The sequence below is a fragment of the Protobothrops mucrosquamatus genome, unplaced genomic scaffold (assembly GCF_001527695.2).
Source record: "Protobothrops mucrosquamatus isolate PMUCROS unplaced genomic scaffold, P.Mucros_1.0 scaffold419, whole genome shotgun sequence".
Taxonomy (NCBI): domain Eukaryota; kingdom Metazoa; phylum Chordata; class Lepidosauria; order Squamata; family Viperidae; genus Protobothrops; species Protobothrops mucrosquamatus.
The window spans coordinates 1,035,310-1,052,394 of record NW_015386748.1 but is presented as its reverse complement, the minus strand read 5'-3'; the positions used below and the strand labels follow the sequence as shown (position 1 = coordinate 1,052,394).

The 17,085-nt window shown below is 39.8% G+C and overlaps 1 protein-coding gene across 1 annotated transcript; it reads right to left on the bottom strand.

Annotated features, from left to right (window-relative positions):
• Nucleotides 1–4,366: 4,366 nt before the first annotated feature.
• Nucleotides 4,367–10,363, bottom strand: SFRP5 (secreted frizzled related protein 5). Its single transcript, XM_015816284.2, has 3 exons — nucleotides 9,831–10,363; nucleotides 6,563–6,640; nucleotides 4,367–4,721 (listed from the first exon to the last, which is right to left on the bottom strand). Exons 1-3 carry the CDS (start codon nucleotides 10,351–10,353, stop codon nucleotides 4,378–4,380), a joined length of 945 nt encoding a protein of 314 aa, XP_015671770.1. The 5' UTR covers nucleotides 10,354–10,363; the 3' UTR covers nucleotides 4,367–4,377.
• Between the last annotated feature and the right edge of the window lie 6,722 nt (nucleotides 10,364–17,085).

Below are 17,085 nucleotides of genomic sequence, written 5' to 3'. Positions count from 1 at the left end.
AGCCAGCCCTAGGGCATTTTTAATAACTTTTCTACATTAAAATTTGTATCATTTTGTTTTATGACTTTCAAGTTAAAAACTTAAAGGATCATTTGGAAAGTAAATTAGGTTGATGAAGCCTGTAGTTCTCCCTTGAATTCAAAAATATTCATTCTTAGTAGAGTTGCAAAAAAAATAAAGTAATTGCAAATGACTTTTTTCCAGGAAGTATTTAAGCAAAGATGGGTCTCACATTGGCAGATCTATAGATGTAAGCCCTAAAATGATGTAGAGCAGGGGTGTCAAACTCAATTTCATTGAGGGCCACATCAGCATTGTGGTTGCCCTCGGGGGACCAGGTGGGTGTGGCCAGGATGGGTGTGGCCTACTGGGTGGGTGTGGATGGAGTGGGTGTGGCCTATTGGGTGGGCATGGCCAGCTCTACATCATTCGCGTCAAGGGTGCCTGTGGGGGCCTGGGCAGGAATGGGACAGATCTGAGGGTCTCTGGCAGAAGGGGGTGGGACCAGGGCAAGTGCCAAGGCATGGTCCACTGGAGGAGCCTCACCGTTCCTTTCAGGCCATGCAGGGGGGCTGGATGATGGTGTGGGCTGCCCGGAGTCCTGGGCAGCAGAGGTCAAATGCCCAGCCTGGCCCTCGACCACCCGCGGCACCAAGCCCAGTCCCACTTACCCAAGGGGGCGCCTAGCTGCACTTACCTCTTCCTCAAGGCTGCTGCTGCTGTGCTTGCTCTCCTTAACCAGGTTGCTCATGATGGGTACGAGGGTAAAGTCAGAGGGAGGCCCATTCCCTCTCCATGGGAGGAGACCCAGCTTTGTATCCAAAGCTTCCTTAGCAATAGGATGGGAGACCCCCAGGATAGGCCAGGAGGAAGGGGCAAGGGGATGGTAAAAGGGCAGCGGGGCAGGACTAAGGTAGGACTTCCCTCAGACCCTTCCTCTCCTTTCCTTTCTTCCTTCCTAAGTACAGAGTGGTGGAAAAATATTTGAGATGAGGGAGAGAGAAAAACAGGCAAGAAACACAGCTGGGGTAGTGTCACCCTTCATGAGGAATGAGGAAATGCACCATTGCCTGGAAGTGGCCAGCACATGGCCCTCACCTACTTCACATATCTGACTTGGTGGGCTCTGGGGGAGGGGATGCCATGAGCAGTGTGAGAGTCAACGTTACCTACGCAATGCCGCCAAGCCCCCAGCCTGCCCGGTTTCGGCAGGCAGGGGGGCGCTGTCCTCACAGCGCCGAGAGGTTGAGCCGGGTGGTACAACATTTGTCAGCGTTGCACCTTGCTGCCTGCCGAAACCGGGCAGGCTGGGGGCTGGGTGTCATCGTGCTTCTTTTTGGATTTGTGCCGCCTGGTTCAGCCTCTCGGTGCTGTGAGGACTGCGCCCCGCTGCCTGCCAAAACACCTCCCCCAGAGCCCATCAAGCTGGATATGTGAAGTATTTGCTGGCCACTTCCAGGCGATGGTGCATTTCTTCATTCCTCACAAAGGGTGACACCTCCCCAGCATGTACCCAGGTGGTGGGGCCGACACAGCAGGGGCTGGTTCCTCGCTGTTTCCAGACGGTCTTGTGGAGCTAAGACTGAATGTGTTTCAGCATAGATGGCCACCACAAAATTGTACATTGGCTCCTGGCTGGCCTGGGCCAGGGCCAAGGCAGCGGGGGCTGGTCCCTCACTGTTTCCAGGATGGCTACGCGGGCCACATAAAATCACTTCGCGGGCCGCATCCGCCCCCCCGGGCCTTGTGTTTGATATGTCTGATGTAGAGGAACTATAAATCAAAAGATACAATTCATGGGAATGCTCAGATTTCAGTGACTGAAAATTCTGTTTCTTGGTGGCCAGCTTTACACTTATTCTTCAGGATAATGTTGGTGGAGTTTGTGAGAAAAACATGTAGAATGTTTTTTCTACAACTGTTCTTTGGAGAGGGTGAACGCTAACCTTTTAAATGTGTTTGGATTGCATTAAGTTTGAGAGCAGAATGAAGAGGTTTTGTTCATAAGAATAGATTAAGGTTCTATCATGAAAGTAATTTAGGAGGCTGTTTTGAAGAAGGATGAGACAAAAGTAGCAATTGATATGGAAAGTTGAACAAATGGAATCCAAGAGCTGGTCAATTCCCTTGTGTCAGCAAAACATTTATGCTTCCAACTTTCAAAACTGCATTTATGCATGTGTTTGAGATGATTTTATGAGGAAAAGACTTGATCTATGTGTGTAATTGTGAAGCTTAATTGGAGACATTTCTCTTGTCAGTTTTGAACAATCTATTTTCATTTTATTTAATTAGCAAATAGATACCTTCTTGCAAGGAAAAATACAGATTACATTAGAAGTAATTAAACCTGGAGCTTTAGGAACAAGAAGTTCTCATTATTGCAAAATATTGTATCTTTAGTGGCAGTCCTACAGATTTTGGCACAACATAAGGTCTTGAATAAATGGAGGATGGGGAATTGAAACTAAGCCACCAATACTGTTGATTCTGTTGCTTGCAATGCCATCATATAACCCCAAAGAAAAATATTTTTAGGGGGGGAAAAGTAAAAGAGACATAAATTAAAATTCAGACTCATGGAGAGTGTATGAGAAAATATTCAGGGCCAGTGTGACATAGTGCTCTTTTCCTACACAACTGATTCTTAAGAGACAATTTTCAAAGTATTACTTTTTTCAAATTCTATCTTGTGCAAATCACCTACCTTTCCGCTTCTTTCCCTCCTTCTCCTCCCCACCCGCCACCGTTTTTTGTTCTAAAACTTCAGAAATGTCCATTTTTTCACCTATGAAAATTCACCTGTTATAAATATTTAAAAGAGTTGTGGCAACAATGATGGCAGAAGCAATCTTGATATCCACAGTGTGGGTGTCATGTAAGACAGCTTGCTGTAGTGGTTAAGGCACCATGCTAGAAACCAGGAGATTATGAGTTCTAGTCCCACCTTAGGCATGTGGCTTTGGGCCAGTCACTCTGGCCCAACCTGCCTTACAGAATTGTTGTGGGAAAATAGAAGAAACGAATATTATATATATCTGCCACCTTGAATTATTTACAAAATAATAAAGGTGGGATAAAAATAAAATAAAATTAAATATGTAAATAAAATAAAATTAAGTATGTCAATTTCGCAAACTCCCACAACTTAAAGTTCGCATTTCTTAGAGTTGCCAGGTTGAGATATACTGTTGTAGAGAATCTGAAAAAGCTTTTATCCAGGTTGGAAAAGATATTTATTCTCATCCACTCTCTTCCCCGCAAGTTTTGGCTAGCAATAAGTCCCTATGAAGCATAAATTTGTATGCAAGCAGAATTATTCCTTTCCATTTACTTAGGCAGTTCTTCTGTCCCCCAGCCATGCTAATGCTATATACTGTATGCATTAGTGTGCCCAGCTGTAGGAGACAAGGAAAGTAACTCCACCTTGTTATCCTCTTGGTGGTCTGACATCCTGCATGGTGGACAGCCACCTGGAAGGCCTGCTTGGTTTGGTATCCTTCCTTGAAGACAAACACAGGAGTACTGATACTTTGATACATTGCCAGCCTCCAGAATGATATTAGAAATAGTTTTAAAACATATCCAGCAACTTTGCCTTAAAATATGCCTACATGTTTCAGAATAGAGCTGCTAATGGCAGGGATGTAATGTAAGTAAAAGTATGGGTAAAGAGTCCCTTTTGCTCAAAAGTATTGACTGCCCTTTAGCATCATCTCAAAAAATTGCTCAATCTTTGCTTGAAATTCTATTTGGTTTGGAAAGAAGCTAGAAGGGAAAGTTGGGCTGGAGTTGAGAAAGGCCAAAATTTGGTCAGGCCCAATAGAGTCCTAGTTTCAGCAACATGTATTTCTTCAAGCACATGAGAATACGATGATCTGCCATACTTGGAACCTGATTCCTGGACTGTTGTTAAAAAATAATGTATTAAGTCGCTTTAGAGTAGGTTTAAAAGGATGTATAAATGAATGGTTCATTAAACATGGATTTCCTGCTCTTAATCTGTATGCATTTTAAGACTTTTTATTAGAATGAAATGAAAATGGAGGAATTTATTTCAAATGTTCCACTTTAATTATATGTTTCCATTAAAATACTGAGCAATTCAGATGAAAAGAGGATACACTGAGTGTGATGATGTCATTGCTCAAAGCCACAAAGATTTTTCTTATTTGGCAGGTGATGGTATACTGAGGATAAGGAGGAATTTCTGTAAGACCTCTTAACAGAAGTCAACCATGCACAGATTCTTAAGAATATTTTAATTAAATCCAATTTTCCTATGGAAAACAGAATCCTTGGAAAGGTGGACTCCAACAGCTTGTATCTTGATGTCAGCCTACCCATAGAAAAAGGATATTTTTGAATGGGGGACATTCAGTGGGGGTCTGATCCATAAAAGAATGGATAGTGCAAGGAGCATGGATAAGAGAACATGAACTTAACGGCAAATTTCATTTCCTTGTTCTTCTTCTCCCAGCGGTAAATGGCCAAGACTAGCAGTCTTCCACCCACTTTTCGACCCATAACCAGAAAGCTGCCACTGAGGTCATCAAGCTGAGGGCAAGGACACGTGCCTGCATTCTTCATATACAGTACCAGCTTTTTGGTGTCCTTGCGTTTCAATGGCCCCACTTTGAGCACTTTTTTTTTCTTTTGAGTGGCCACTAATCGCCTCTCCCCATTTTCCTTTTTGATTTCCTTGATGCGCATCTTCACCACTGTGGAAGAGAGTATAGATAAAAAATTGCATTAAGAAATTACAACTTAAGGACTGAAGTCACTGAAGGGAGAACCAGAGAAGTAGATAGAATTGTAAGTATACAAATTATGGAGTTGATGAGTATTGTTCCTTTACTTTTAAGTTTCAAAACTGACCTTTAAAATGCTGGCAGAGGAAGACAAAAAATAGTAGATGTCCGACAAGTTGAAGCTGCATGAATAAATGGGAGATTTACTCATCCTTTATCACATTTTCCTACTGGCTACTTTTTTTTGCACATGACAGATGTCTATTTGTTTTAAGGCCCAGCTACCAGATTTTTAGCTATGTCACATTGGTCATCTCTGAAGTCCATTATTGTTTCAGTAGTGAGAGCATCTGGGAAAAGTGCAGATCATCCAATTTTTTTTTACAGTCTGAATTCAGGGGGTATTTGGATTGTTAAAAGAAGTTATGGAGCACAACAGCACTGATTGCAGATAGCATTATGGGAATTACTGCAGTCATATTCATATACCACTGGTTTCATCTTTTGGTTTTTCCATGTGAGGGAAATTCTTTGGGTGACTTGGCACAGATTATTTCTAACAGAATACCACCTATGAATAGACCTTCCAAAAGTAACAAGAACTGGATCATCTAAATTGAACAAGCAAATCTGTATTTGGTTATGTGGGAGAAAATGTGCTACCTTGGGAAGTGCTTGTTTTTACCATATACAATCTGCAAATAAAGGAAGGTCAGGTATTGATTTATGACAATTTTTGGGGAAAACCCTGGGAAAAATTTAAGGGAATGTTATAAATTGTGTTTTGAAGTGAAATATAAAAAAAAAGTTATTTCAGGTTTGGGCGGGAAAAAGAAACGTGCTCATCCTTGAATCAGAGTAGAATTCAGGATTGACAACCTTAATGTGATAACAGAATACCCTGCAAGCCCATCTCCACTTCCACCTGTGGTAGTAAACTGCTTTCCCTTCATGGCACAATTGCCTTCACAAAGCAGATGTCTTAGTCTGGGTAGATCTAGGTTCTCTGAGGGTGTGAAAATGTACTTGAAATGTGTTCTGCATTGGAGTAAACTGGCGTAAACAAGCTGGTACCATCTTGCTCCTATACAGTAGTTTCTTGATAAGAAAAAAATCTGGTATCTTTAACAGCAGCTATTTTCAGTCTTCTGTTTCCCTAGATTGATTATTCTAAATATCTGGTTGATCTCATTCTTTGAAAGGACTGAATTTACAATAACTACATAAATATTTTATTATGATTATTTTTAAAATGTATACCTTGGCTCTTCTACAAGGACTATTCAAGGCAGCAAATAAATGATATAACCTTTTAAATGGAGAACTACAAAAGAAATTTAAAAAATAAATAAAAAGTACTGGAAATACTAATAATTATAGGGGATGAATAGAACACTTTTCATTATTATTAGCGCCTGGAGATTGTCTTAAAAAAACAAATTCTATGATCAGGCTGTTATTAAAACTTTTGTTTTTCAAATGTGAGAATATTCAAAGGTGTTGGAAGATATAAATCAGGCAGATCTAAGTGATAATGCTGCTTAGAAATGTGAGAAAATATCCTAATTCAATCTATTAAGAGATGAGATGGGTTCAGAGAAGACTTTTTTCTGCAGTCAAAATTAAGGGGTTCTGTGAGTCAAAAATCATATTGATTTGATTCCAGAAACAATCTGGAAGCTGCTGAAGGATCTGATTGAAAATAGGTGTAGTTCAAGCAGGGAAAGGGAAGTAAGAATAACAAATATATGACATATTCCCAACAGCTGCTCATCCCAGATCCCTGCTGCTACTTTGTGTGTATGATTTACCAAAGTCACTTGAACACATCTGCTCCATGATGCCATCCGCTTTGTGTTCCATCTCGCACTGGGTGCAAATCTTTGACACTGTAAAATGGAAAAAATGAATATGAGATCAGAAAAACTGGGCATACTTAGCATTCTGCCATGTATATTCCTCTCTCTGTTTTCATGGGCAATTGATTTCAAGTGATGATGTTGATGTCCTAATTACTTTGCCTTGTTATGAACTTTTTAATTGTCACGAAATATCCTGAACAAACAAAAAATACAGAGTTTAGTTCATCCAGATAGAAACTTCTTACTGAAGAGAGTGGGGATAGGAATACATTTTAGGGAAACGTTTTCCCCCCATATAGCTATTCCTGTATTTTGTTCCCACTTTCTTTTATTATGCAGACATTTTTGTCCCAGTTGATTTCCATTTATTTTTCCTAGCTTTTGAATTAAAAGTCTTGACAATAAAAGGAGTGCGTTTAAAGGATATTAGAAAAATCAAAATACATTGTCTCTAAAGGAACTTCATAAATAAGGAGATTTTTTTAAAAAAAAATCAAAACCTTTGATTTCTTTGGGGGGAAAAGCCTCAAGTAAAAGCTAAATAATATAGAACTGCTATCAATATAAATAATTTTTGAAGGGTTAGCTATTAGAAGGTAGAATACTGATCAAAAAACTTTCTCAAATCGGTGCTAACCTATATATGCAAGGAATAAACTCCAAACATCTTAGATGTTGGCCACTGGATAGTGGGAGCTATAGACCTTCACCCAACCTATAGCTAAAGATTATATGCAATATTCAACACTTTGGATGCATCCCTCTAGAAAACAATCTAGCTACTGAATTGTATTTTGCATTGTATTTTTAACATAATGTTAAAATGGGGATGCTTAAATAAAGAAAGATATAATTAAAGTTGGACCCATGCTGTGAGCTTGAATTAAAAATATATCCCAGATACATAAAATACATTGCAAGGTAAAAGTAAAGTTTCCCCTGCCAATTTTGTCTGACTCCAGGGCACAGTGCTCATTTCCATTTCTTGGCCAAGGGAGCCAAGTGTTTTCCCCAAAGACAAATACATTGCATGGGAATGTTATTTCTTTAGCCTTTTTGTTATTCTTTTTTCTTGGATTCAGCATCAAGCACCAAACATGACTTGCTTTACAAGCAGGCAGGCAAAAATTCTTGCTAGCAAAGACCTCTTCAGTCTGCCAAACATTATAGTAATGAATCAAGTTATTGACTAAAAATGATAGTAAGGACAAAATAAAAGCAGAAGATCTGCATTGCCCTTTTGAAGCAATGCAGAGAGAAACCCTATGAGAAGACATTATTAGCTGTTCCTAAATATCCAATGGAGTGGAAGTCAATAGAAATTACCCCCAAATACATTTCATAGTAATCATATTCCCATGATAAATTTTTGATTTGGGCCAAATTCCCCCTGCACTGGCAGCACTCATAGCTCAGTCAAACTAGGAAAAATGACCTTGTGGAATTCATCATGCTCTGTGAAAGTCTGTCTATCTAATCTGCAAGACAGACAGATTAGTGCTGATGTTTCAAAATCATTTTAATATTCCTCTGTTTTCCTACTGTTTTTTTCTCTTGCTATTAATAAAATGAAAAAGGGGAAATAAAAGTTTGTTGATGGAAGCACTCTGAATTACTCTGGCCGTCTTAAGGATCAGACACAGGCTGTACAGCAGAGCAATTCTGAAATGAAAGGAGCTGGAGCTGAAAGCTGTGCTGGCACTATTTGTCAACTTTGTCAACTTGGAAGATATGTGGATTTCAATTGCCAGAATTGTCAAGGTTGAGAAACACTATGTGCTGGAGTTTAGCTATTTCCCTAATCCTGGCCTTAGAAGCTTCTAAAGCCGGGGTTAGGGAAATGGCTATATCTGCTTCTTGTTCCAAGAAAATGCTGTCATAAAAATTGCTCTGAATGCTGTAGAGTTTGGGAGCAAAATAATATGCTTTGCCTCCATAAGTACTCTTGATCACATTCAAAAGCCTCTTTGTGGACAATGGTGCTTACCAGATCCCAGATGTAGATTGGTTCTTACCAGGTCCAGATTTGGTGTTCACCAAGTCCAGGTGTAGAAAAGCAGAGTTTCTGCTTTTTTTTCCAGCTTGCTCTATGATCAGAATACCTCTGAAATTACCCTGGCTTCTCTTTTGATCAAACAGTGCCTCCAGCTGGCTGCTGTGCCAAAAGAATTTGCAAACAACTGCTTGTAGATAGCAGGTGTGCATGCCTGTGTGTGGGCAAACATTTGCCAGTCTTAGTTCTGAAATCTCTGTATCCACCTCTCCCTGTTGTGTTTATTGATCTGAAACATTGGAGAGAAGCTGCTGCAATGATTCCTAGAATTGCATGCCTGAGAGGATGAACACCTTCAAAGTTTATTAAGTGAAAAAGCTGGCACTCCTAAAAGAAGCGTACTAGAGAAAAAGTTGTTGGATGTTTCATCCTATATAAATGCTACTGTTTTTGTAATAGGGCTTGGAAGTAATATTCCATAGCAAAAGAAACTCTGTACAGCAATCCTGAAATCATTAGAAGGAACAAATTACACATGAGGCTACTAACAGACTGTATTTTGCACTGTAGTAACACACATGTTAATTACAAAGAACTGGGATATATAGATAGATAGCAAGAGAGAACGAAAGCCCCAGTGTCCTCAAGATATGAGGATAATGAAGCAGAAGGTAATGTCCTGCTCTTTCTTAGAATACAGAGAAAAAAAACATTGATGTGGGAACAGTGTTGTGTGGCAAATGTCTGTACAAGTTGCCTAATATGTAGAACCTTTAAAAGATAAGAGGGTAGGAGTCCAGAAGTGTTTTCCAATCTAAGACAACTTCTAGGTGTATTGACTTTAAGTCGAGAACTTCCCAGCCTGCATGGCAATTGCTGAGAATTCTAGTACAGGTAGTCCTTGAATTACAACAATTCATTTAACAACAATTCAAAATTACAACAGTACTGAAAAAAATCACAACCAATCCTTGCACTTACAATTGTGCCAGCATTTCCACGGTCACATGATCAAAATTCATAAGTAAAGGAATACCTATAATAGAAATCCAAACATCTGGAAGCATTGACACTGGGAAACACTAATATAGACAGAAGCATGCATAAGATTTGTTTCTGGGAACCAAAGTCCAAGGAGCATTGTAAAGTGGGTTTCTATGGGAAGGGTATAAGAAACAGCTTTATTAATTTCCCCCCCACCTCCTCTGCCCTCCATGCTCTTACCTGGTGGCTGAGTAACTTGGTTGTTTCCAAACTGCACGGTGATGCACAGGTCGTTGTCGAAGGGAAATTTGTTGCAGTTGAGCATGTCAGGCCAGGGGAAGCCATAGGATTCCATGACAGGCGCACATGAATCCCGCACAACTTCACATAAGGAACGGCATGGGTAGATGGGCTGGTCCAGACAGACGGGTGTAAATAGAGAGCAGAGGAAAACTTGTGTGTCTGAGTGGCATCTCTTGGCCAGGAGAGGTACCCAGCTGCTGGCTTGTTGCTTGATCTCAGGCATAGAATCATGCTCCAGCAGATTAGGTAAGTGCATGCGTTTGTAACCCACATTATGGCAGAGCTGTAGGTCAGCTGGGATGTCTACACACTGTGATTGTTTGGTATAGAAGCGTCCGTGCTGAAAGTTTTCTGAAGGCCAGCTGTAGTAATCGTATTCCTGACTCATGGAATGCACCCAGCCCTGCACCAGAGCCAGCAGCACTGCATCCAGGACATTCCATTGACAGAGTAAGATCATGGCCCAGAGATCACGTGCCTCTGCTGGAAAAGAGGCAAGTGGAACAGAGTTGCCGCAGGTGCTACTGGCAATTAACTTCACTGCTCAGTCCTAATCCCAGTCCAACTGAGCTGCCAGTCTGCTATTGAAACCAGGTACCTATGGCCAGGAAAGCAAATCTCTTCTCTCCGAGTGAATTCTTGTCACTATCAGCGGGATGGAAGGAGCTGAAGCTGGATTCACTTAAAGCCTCTGCTCCAGGCTATTTAGCACCACCCCCTCTAAGTTTGCAAAGGAGCCTCTTGGGGGTAGCCAGCAGCCAATCTTCACTAGCAAGCTTCCCTCCTCCCAAGACTGACTTGGGTGCCAGCCACGAAGATGTCCCCACCTCTAACTCTCCTCTATCCCTCAGTCTTTCCCCGCCCCCTTCTTCTTCTTCCCTTTTCTGGACTATCTGGGTTGTTCGTTTGCCTTTCACAACAGCCTTGTTCTTTTCCATAAGATACATGGCATCAGGCCACAGCTGCCATTGCCCTGAAATGCTACAAAGCAGCTCGCATTAGGCAGCAGATTTTCTTTCCCCAGGCTTCCTTTCTGGGGTGTATTAAAAAGGAGCAGATTAGTATAAAGCTGCTTTCATTCTCCCGTCCTATTTCAGGTGTGAAATATGTTAGTCCTGTTAAGCCCATGAAAAAGCCTATCTGTTTTGATTAGCAGTCTCTCTAATGTATTGAGACAAATGTTTAACCTACTAGTTAAATAATGAAACGATCACATTCTGACTTTTTCATGTAGAGATTACGTGTGAAGGTTTTGGTGAGGGTGGCAGGAAATAAATCCATCCCCTTTACAATATTTTTTGAAAGAGGCAAAGGAGAGCAGGTTTATGTCAGTTTTATCGAATTAACAGTGAAGGGTCAGGATGGAAGATCACATGGAATGAAGAGAAGCATCCTCTTCCATCTCTCCCTACACCAAACAAGTAAATAGATGACATATATTTTTCCTGGAGAACAAGAACTTGGACCATGTAGGACACCAGAAATTAACACTGGGAGCATATGGGAAATTTTTGAAAGGGCCATTGTTGTTATCAGATGAATAAATGTCTGAAGTGTTATTCACCAGACAGAATGTGAACAGAAAGACCTTTGAGTTGGGAAACTCTTTGTACTTTCATATACTTTATGTAACATATTTACAGTATATGAGTACAGTATATTCACCAAAACATTCTGGGTGGCAAACATATAAAAACAACATGATAGACTGATAGATAAATAGATGTAGGATATACATCTCCCATATAAAGACCTCAAGCTAAAACAAACCACGCAGGACCACATATTAGCTGTGCTTTTACACCATGCAAACCCATGATTAAATGAATTACCCTGATTGCCCAAGTTTGCACAATACTTGAACTCTAAATTAACCACACTGACTAGGTTTATCCACTATAATTGATGATGATAATCTTTATGCCACCTTTCTGCTTAGCAAAAACATTTAGTATTACAGTTAAAACAATACCTACAGTGTGGTATTTAATGTGCAGTAAAAATGTAGAATAAATGATATATAAACAACAAAGATGATTAGGGGACTGGAGGCTAAAACATATAAGGAACGGTTGCTGGAATTGGGTATGTCTAGTTTAATGAAGAGAAGGACAAGGGAGGACATGATAGCAGTGTTCCAATATCTTAGGGGCTGCCACAAAAAAGAGGGAGCGAAGCTATTTTCCAAAGCACCTGAAGGCAGGATAAGAAGCAACGGGTGGAAACTAATCAAGGAGAGAAGCAACCTAGAACTATGGAGAAACTTCCTGACAGTTAGAACAATTAACCAGTGGAACAACCTGCCTCCAGGAGCGGTGAATGCCCCAACATTGGAAATTTTTAAGAAAAGACTAGACAGCCATTTGTCCAAAATGGTATAGGGTTTCCTGCCTGAGCAGGGGGTTGGACTAGATGACCTCCAAGGTCCCTTCCAACTTTATTATTATTATTATAAACAAAAAATGAAAGCACAGATATAGTTGAGCATTCATTCTGATTATTTACATCCTCCATTTCCAAATCCTTCCAATTCTATCCAAGTGGTTTTCAAGAAACAGATAATTCAATAAAAACTTTTTGTTAAAAACAAACAAACAAACATAGAAACTAAAAGCCCCTTCCCCAAGGCAGCTGATACTAATGGCCTTATAGCGGAGAAGGGAGAATTTTGGAGAAAAGGCTTTAATAATCCCCCCTCCCCTCCCCTCCCCTACATGGCTTAATGAATAACTCAGCCAATTCTGATTCAGGAAGCTGTGTTTAAAACATGCCATAGTTTAACCCAATCACAATCCTTTTGTGGCAATATAGCTAGAATAAAATCTTAAGATTTCTAATACTTTACCTAATATTTCACAGCTGTGATGTATAAAGATAGCACTACAGGGCCTGGGATAAACCCTGAAATGTTCCTTACCTAGTCTGTGTCCAAACTAGGACATGTTTGAAAAAAAAAAGATGGGCTTGAATGTCTGCCTACTCCTCTTATAAATCCCACATAGTGTTTCTCAAACTTGGCCTCTTTAAGATGAATAAACTTCAATTCCCAGAATTCTCTAGTCACTGATGTAAGTGATGATGCAGAGCTACATGTCTTTGAAATCTGTAATTAAGATTGAAACCAAACATCTACTTGAGCTAAGAGGCAGAAGGTTGTGTCCTTGCTGACTGTGTGAATGTGACTGGAAGGCAGCATTGAATTCTACTGAATGTGGCATGTATTCATTTTGATGGGATGTGTTAAACCACTCATTTTTTTAGGAAGTGATATTGAATCTAGATGGCAGCAAAGACATAAAATTTCTGTATCCCTATACTGCCATTTAGCTGTAGTTTGGATTTCTGCAACTTTGATCCACGTACTTGCACTGCCTTTGGATGTGTTAGGATTATAATGCACAAGATCTCTAGCCAGCATAGTCCTTAGATAGGCTGGAGGTTGAGAGGAGTTACGGCCCAGCATATCTGGAAAAGCTAAACTTAGCTATTACCTGAAGCCTTTGTTTTCTGCAATATAAATATATCCAGCAGACGTGGACTCCATTACTTGGGCCAACTGTGAGATGATAGTACAGGTAAGTCCTCGCCTTACAACAGTTTATCTAGTGACCATTCAAAGTTACAACAGCAATGAAAAAAGTCACACGACCATTTTTCATACAACCATTTCAGCATCCCCATGGTCATGTGATCAGAATTCCGACACTTGGCAACTGACTCATAGTTATGATAGTTATGTCATGGGTCATGTAATCCTCTTTTGTAACCTTTTGGCAAGCAAAGTCAATGGGGAAACTAGATTCACTTAACAACGGTGTTACTAACTTAACAGCTACAGTGATTCATTTAACAACTGTAGCACTTAACAAATGTCTCACTTAGCAACATAAATTTTGGGCTCAATTGTGGTTGTAAGCCGAGGACTACCTGTACAGAATCAGAGGAAGTGGGGTTTTTTTGGTAGCTGTTTGCTTCCATCTACTAGTTATCCATATTTTTCGAGCCCAGATCTAGTAGCTCTAGATATAAATATGCATATGCAATATAGAATAAAAGAGGAAACTAACCTACTTGATAATATGCTAAAATTGCCATTGTGTTCTAAAAAGAATTTTGAAATCAGCAGAAATTTAGTCCATGTAGTTTTCTCCTTGCTGTTGAATGATTTGACTTGTTAAATATTTTTAATTCACAGACCATTTCCAGTAAATGTGAATTAAGTGTACAGCAATGTCACCAATGTTTGTGATTAAGTAAGGTTGTAGAAAATAACTGCAAAGTTCTGGATGACTACTAAATGTTAGCTAATACACAAACATCTCTTTGCTTCTGTCTAGTGGTTATCTAGACTTTTTTCAGCCCTCATCTTATACTGTAGCCCTAAGTTAAACAAATATTCTCTTAACTTTTAATAAGAAACAGTCTAACCTGAAAAAGTTGGGGTTGGGATAAATACTGGAACCCATTATATTGAGGGAAACCTAGCTACTTATTAAAGACAATGTTTTATAAATCTTGTGAGAATTTATGTTGCAGCCAACATCACTAGAGAATTACTTCAAAGGTCAGACTAAAAACAACATGAAGCCAGAAAACCACCAAATAACATTATTTGGGAGAATTGATATGCTACCACTCTGCAGTGAAATGTGTAGAGTTAATGTAGATTTCCTTCCAAATATTGAATGATGTACATTTAGCAAATTTAGAGGTGTTTAAAATGAGCAATTAGATTTATCACCTTTTCATTTTATGTGAAAACGTTGTGCTTTAAATAGACAAAGTCAACCAAGATACCTTTCTCTAACACTGAATCTTATCAGTGAATCTAATCAGTTATTAGAATTTCTTCTAATTAAATGATCTCTGCTCAATAGCTATTAAAAGCATAGCATCCCTGCCTAATTGTGGCAAAATGTTGTCAATGAGCAAGTGCACAATAGAAAATGTCTAAATAATAACTTGGTTAAAGGAAAGTATGACAAAGATCCTTCCTTGTTATTGCCAGAAACCATTGCCAATGAAGAGAGCCTAGCTGTTATATATGGGCACTATGTCACTGGATCAAGAGTCGCACGCAACACAAATGGGCTTTTGAACCCACTATGCCTGTGGTGGTGGTGAACCTATTGCATGCATGCCACAGGTGGCAAGCAGAGCCCTCTCTGTGGGCATGCGCGCCATCGCCCCAGTCCTAGGCCTTCAGCTGGGTTTTATAAAACCTTTTTGCTTTAGGCATCCACCACCTTGTGTGCAAAAAAAATAAAAGGTTCAATCAATTTCAACTTCTCATGGAAAAAAAAAAGATCTTGCAAAGTTGGAATTGATAGATTAAACTTTTTAGTCCCACCCAGTCTGCCGTTACCACTGCAGCCACACCCACCCATTGGGCCACACCCACGCCCACCCGACATCCGACGATACATACGTGGGTTTTGGGTTGCAGTTTGGGCACTCAGTCTCTAAAAGGTTCGCCATCATTGCACTAGGCCCTGGAAATGGGGCAGGAATGAACAAACTAAGGAAAGAGTTTCAAAAAGATTACGCAGTTCTGGGAAAGAAAAAAGCATGAGAAGGACATTCAACAGAATCTCACTGTGACATTGTTTGGTATAAGACGGGTAGGCAACCTTGGCTCTTTTATGACTTGTGGACTTCAACTCCCAGAATTCCTGAGCGAGCCATGCTGGCTCAGGAATTCTGGGAGTTGAAGTCTACAAGTCATAAAAGGGTCAAGGTTGCCTACCCCTGAGTAGAAGAGAGAAACTCGTAGAAGCTCTCAAGTTTTATTATATCCTACAACAATAGCCAATTCTTGAAATCCACATTGCTCCTGTTTCTTGACCTTGCATGCCTCGAAGGGCTGACAGTGGGTAACATCCTAGTGTCCTTCACAATACTTGATATCACAACTGAAATATATCTATCTATCCCAAAATAAGGTTCAGTAAACTTTCTTCCCAGGTAAATAGATCTAGGCTTATGACTAAAAGACTAACATCTTTATAGTTGGAAAATGTTTAACATGACAGTAAAATATTTTTAAAATGCATTTCAAATAAAACCTCTTTGCTAATCTTGCTATTCTGGTAGCTTGTATGTATTATGTGGTCAGCATCAGGTGCTGTCATCCAGTTTCACATATACTATTTACAGAGAGATAACTTTTGGGGGACATAGATTCCAGGTGGGATCCAGCTTTGGTTTTTTAGTTGAAGTGGAGAGACACCCTCTCTCAAGCATATTAATTGGTGGCTGCCACTGGAGTTCAGATAAGATAAAGCCATGTGGCTTTATCAAACCCACTGACTGGAGTGAAGGGGATGGCTTCAGGGCCCCAGTTATCCCAGCTAAGAACAAGATAAGCTCTCTGGCACTGACAGAAAATCACTGGCTTCTGATGAATGTGCTGCTTTGATGTTGGTAATGAACAGTAGGTGGAGGGGGAGAATGACAGGCTTTGGAGTGTGAGTATCACAAGGTGAGACTGCGTATGTGGGAATTTATAGGAGTGTGAAAACAAAACCATATGAATCAGCCTTTTGGGGTGATTTGGGGCTAACTGCTGGTTGTTTCTATTCATTATGTTATTTTTAAGGAAGAAGTGAATTTTATCTCTCTTTTGCTTGAAGGAAGTGTTAGGCTGAAAAGATTGTACACCCACTTAGAAAAGATGGCTGGGCCATTTGTCTTTTTTTGTGAATGGCAATTAAGCCTTACCTGCCAAATTCTCAAGCTCATTTTTGTTCAGAAACTGCATCTCTACAGGCATCTTTTTTTTTTTTTCCCAAAGAAATTTTTATTATTTTCATCAATACAGAAAAAAAAAGAGTTTTATACATCACAAGTAACACATATTTCTAAGCCCCCCCCCCCCCGAGACTTCTCGAACCAATCCCAGGATAATATTCAACTACAAGTAAGCATATATCAACATCTCTAACTCCTCCAAATATATTGACCTACATAAACCGGTGAAATATATATATAATGAAAAACAAGAAAAAACAAATTAATTAAAAACCTAGATTATATTCCACCACTCTATGCTTCTTTTGAATATAAACAATCCAACTTCTCCATATCAATAAAAATTGTTCATTTGAATGATTTTTCAGGTAAGCTGAAATCTTTGCCATTTCAGCAAGATATGAAACCTTCAATCTCCAGTCTTCCATTGTAGGTAAAATTT

What these genes read in the sequence shown, in the direction of transcription:
- SFRP5 (XM_015816284.2), bottom strand. Translation starts at nt 10,353, where the DNA reads ATGATCTTACTCTGTCAATGGAATGTCCTGGATGCAGTGCTGCTGGCT. An exon ending in CCAAGTTACTCAGCCACCAG is followed by an intron (nt 6,641 to 9,830) that starts GTAAGAGCATGG and finishes TCCATTTTACAG; the next exon opens with TGTCAAAGATTTGCACCCAG. An exon ending in GATGTGTTCAAGTGACTTTG is followed by an intron (nt 4,722 to 6,562) that starts GTAAATCATACA and finishes TCTCTTCCACAG; the next exon opens with TGGTGAAGATGCGCATCAAG.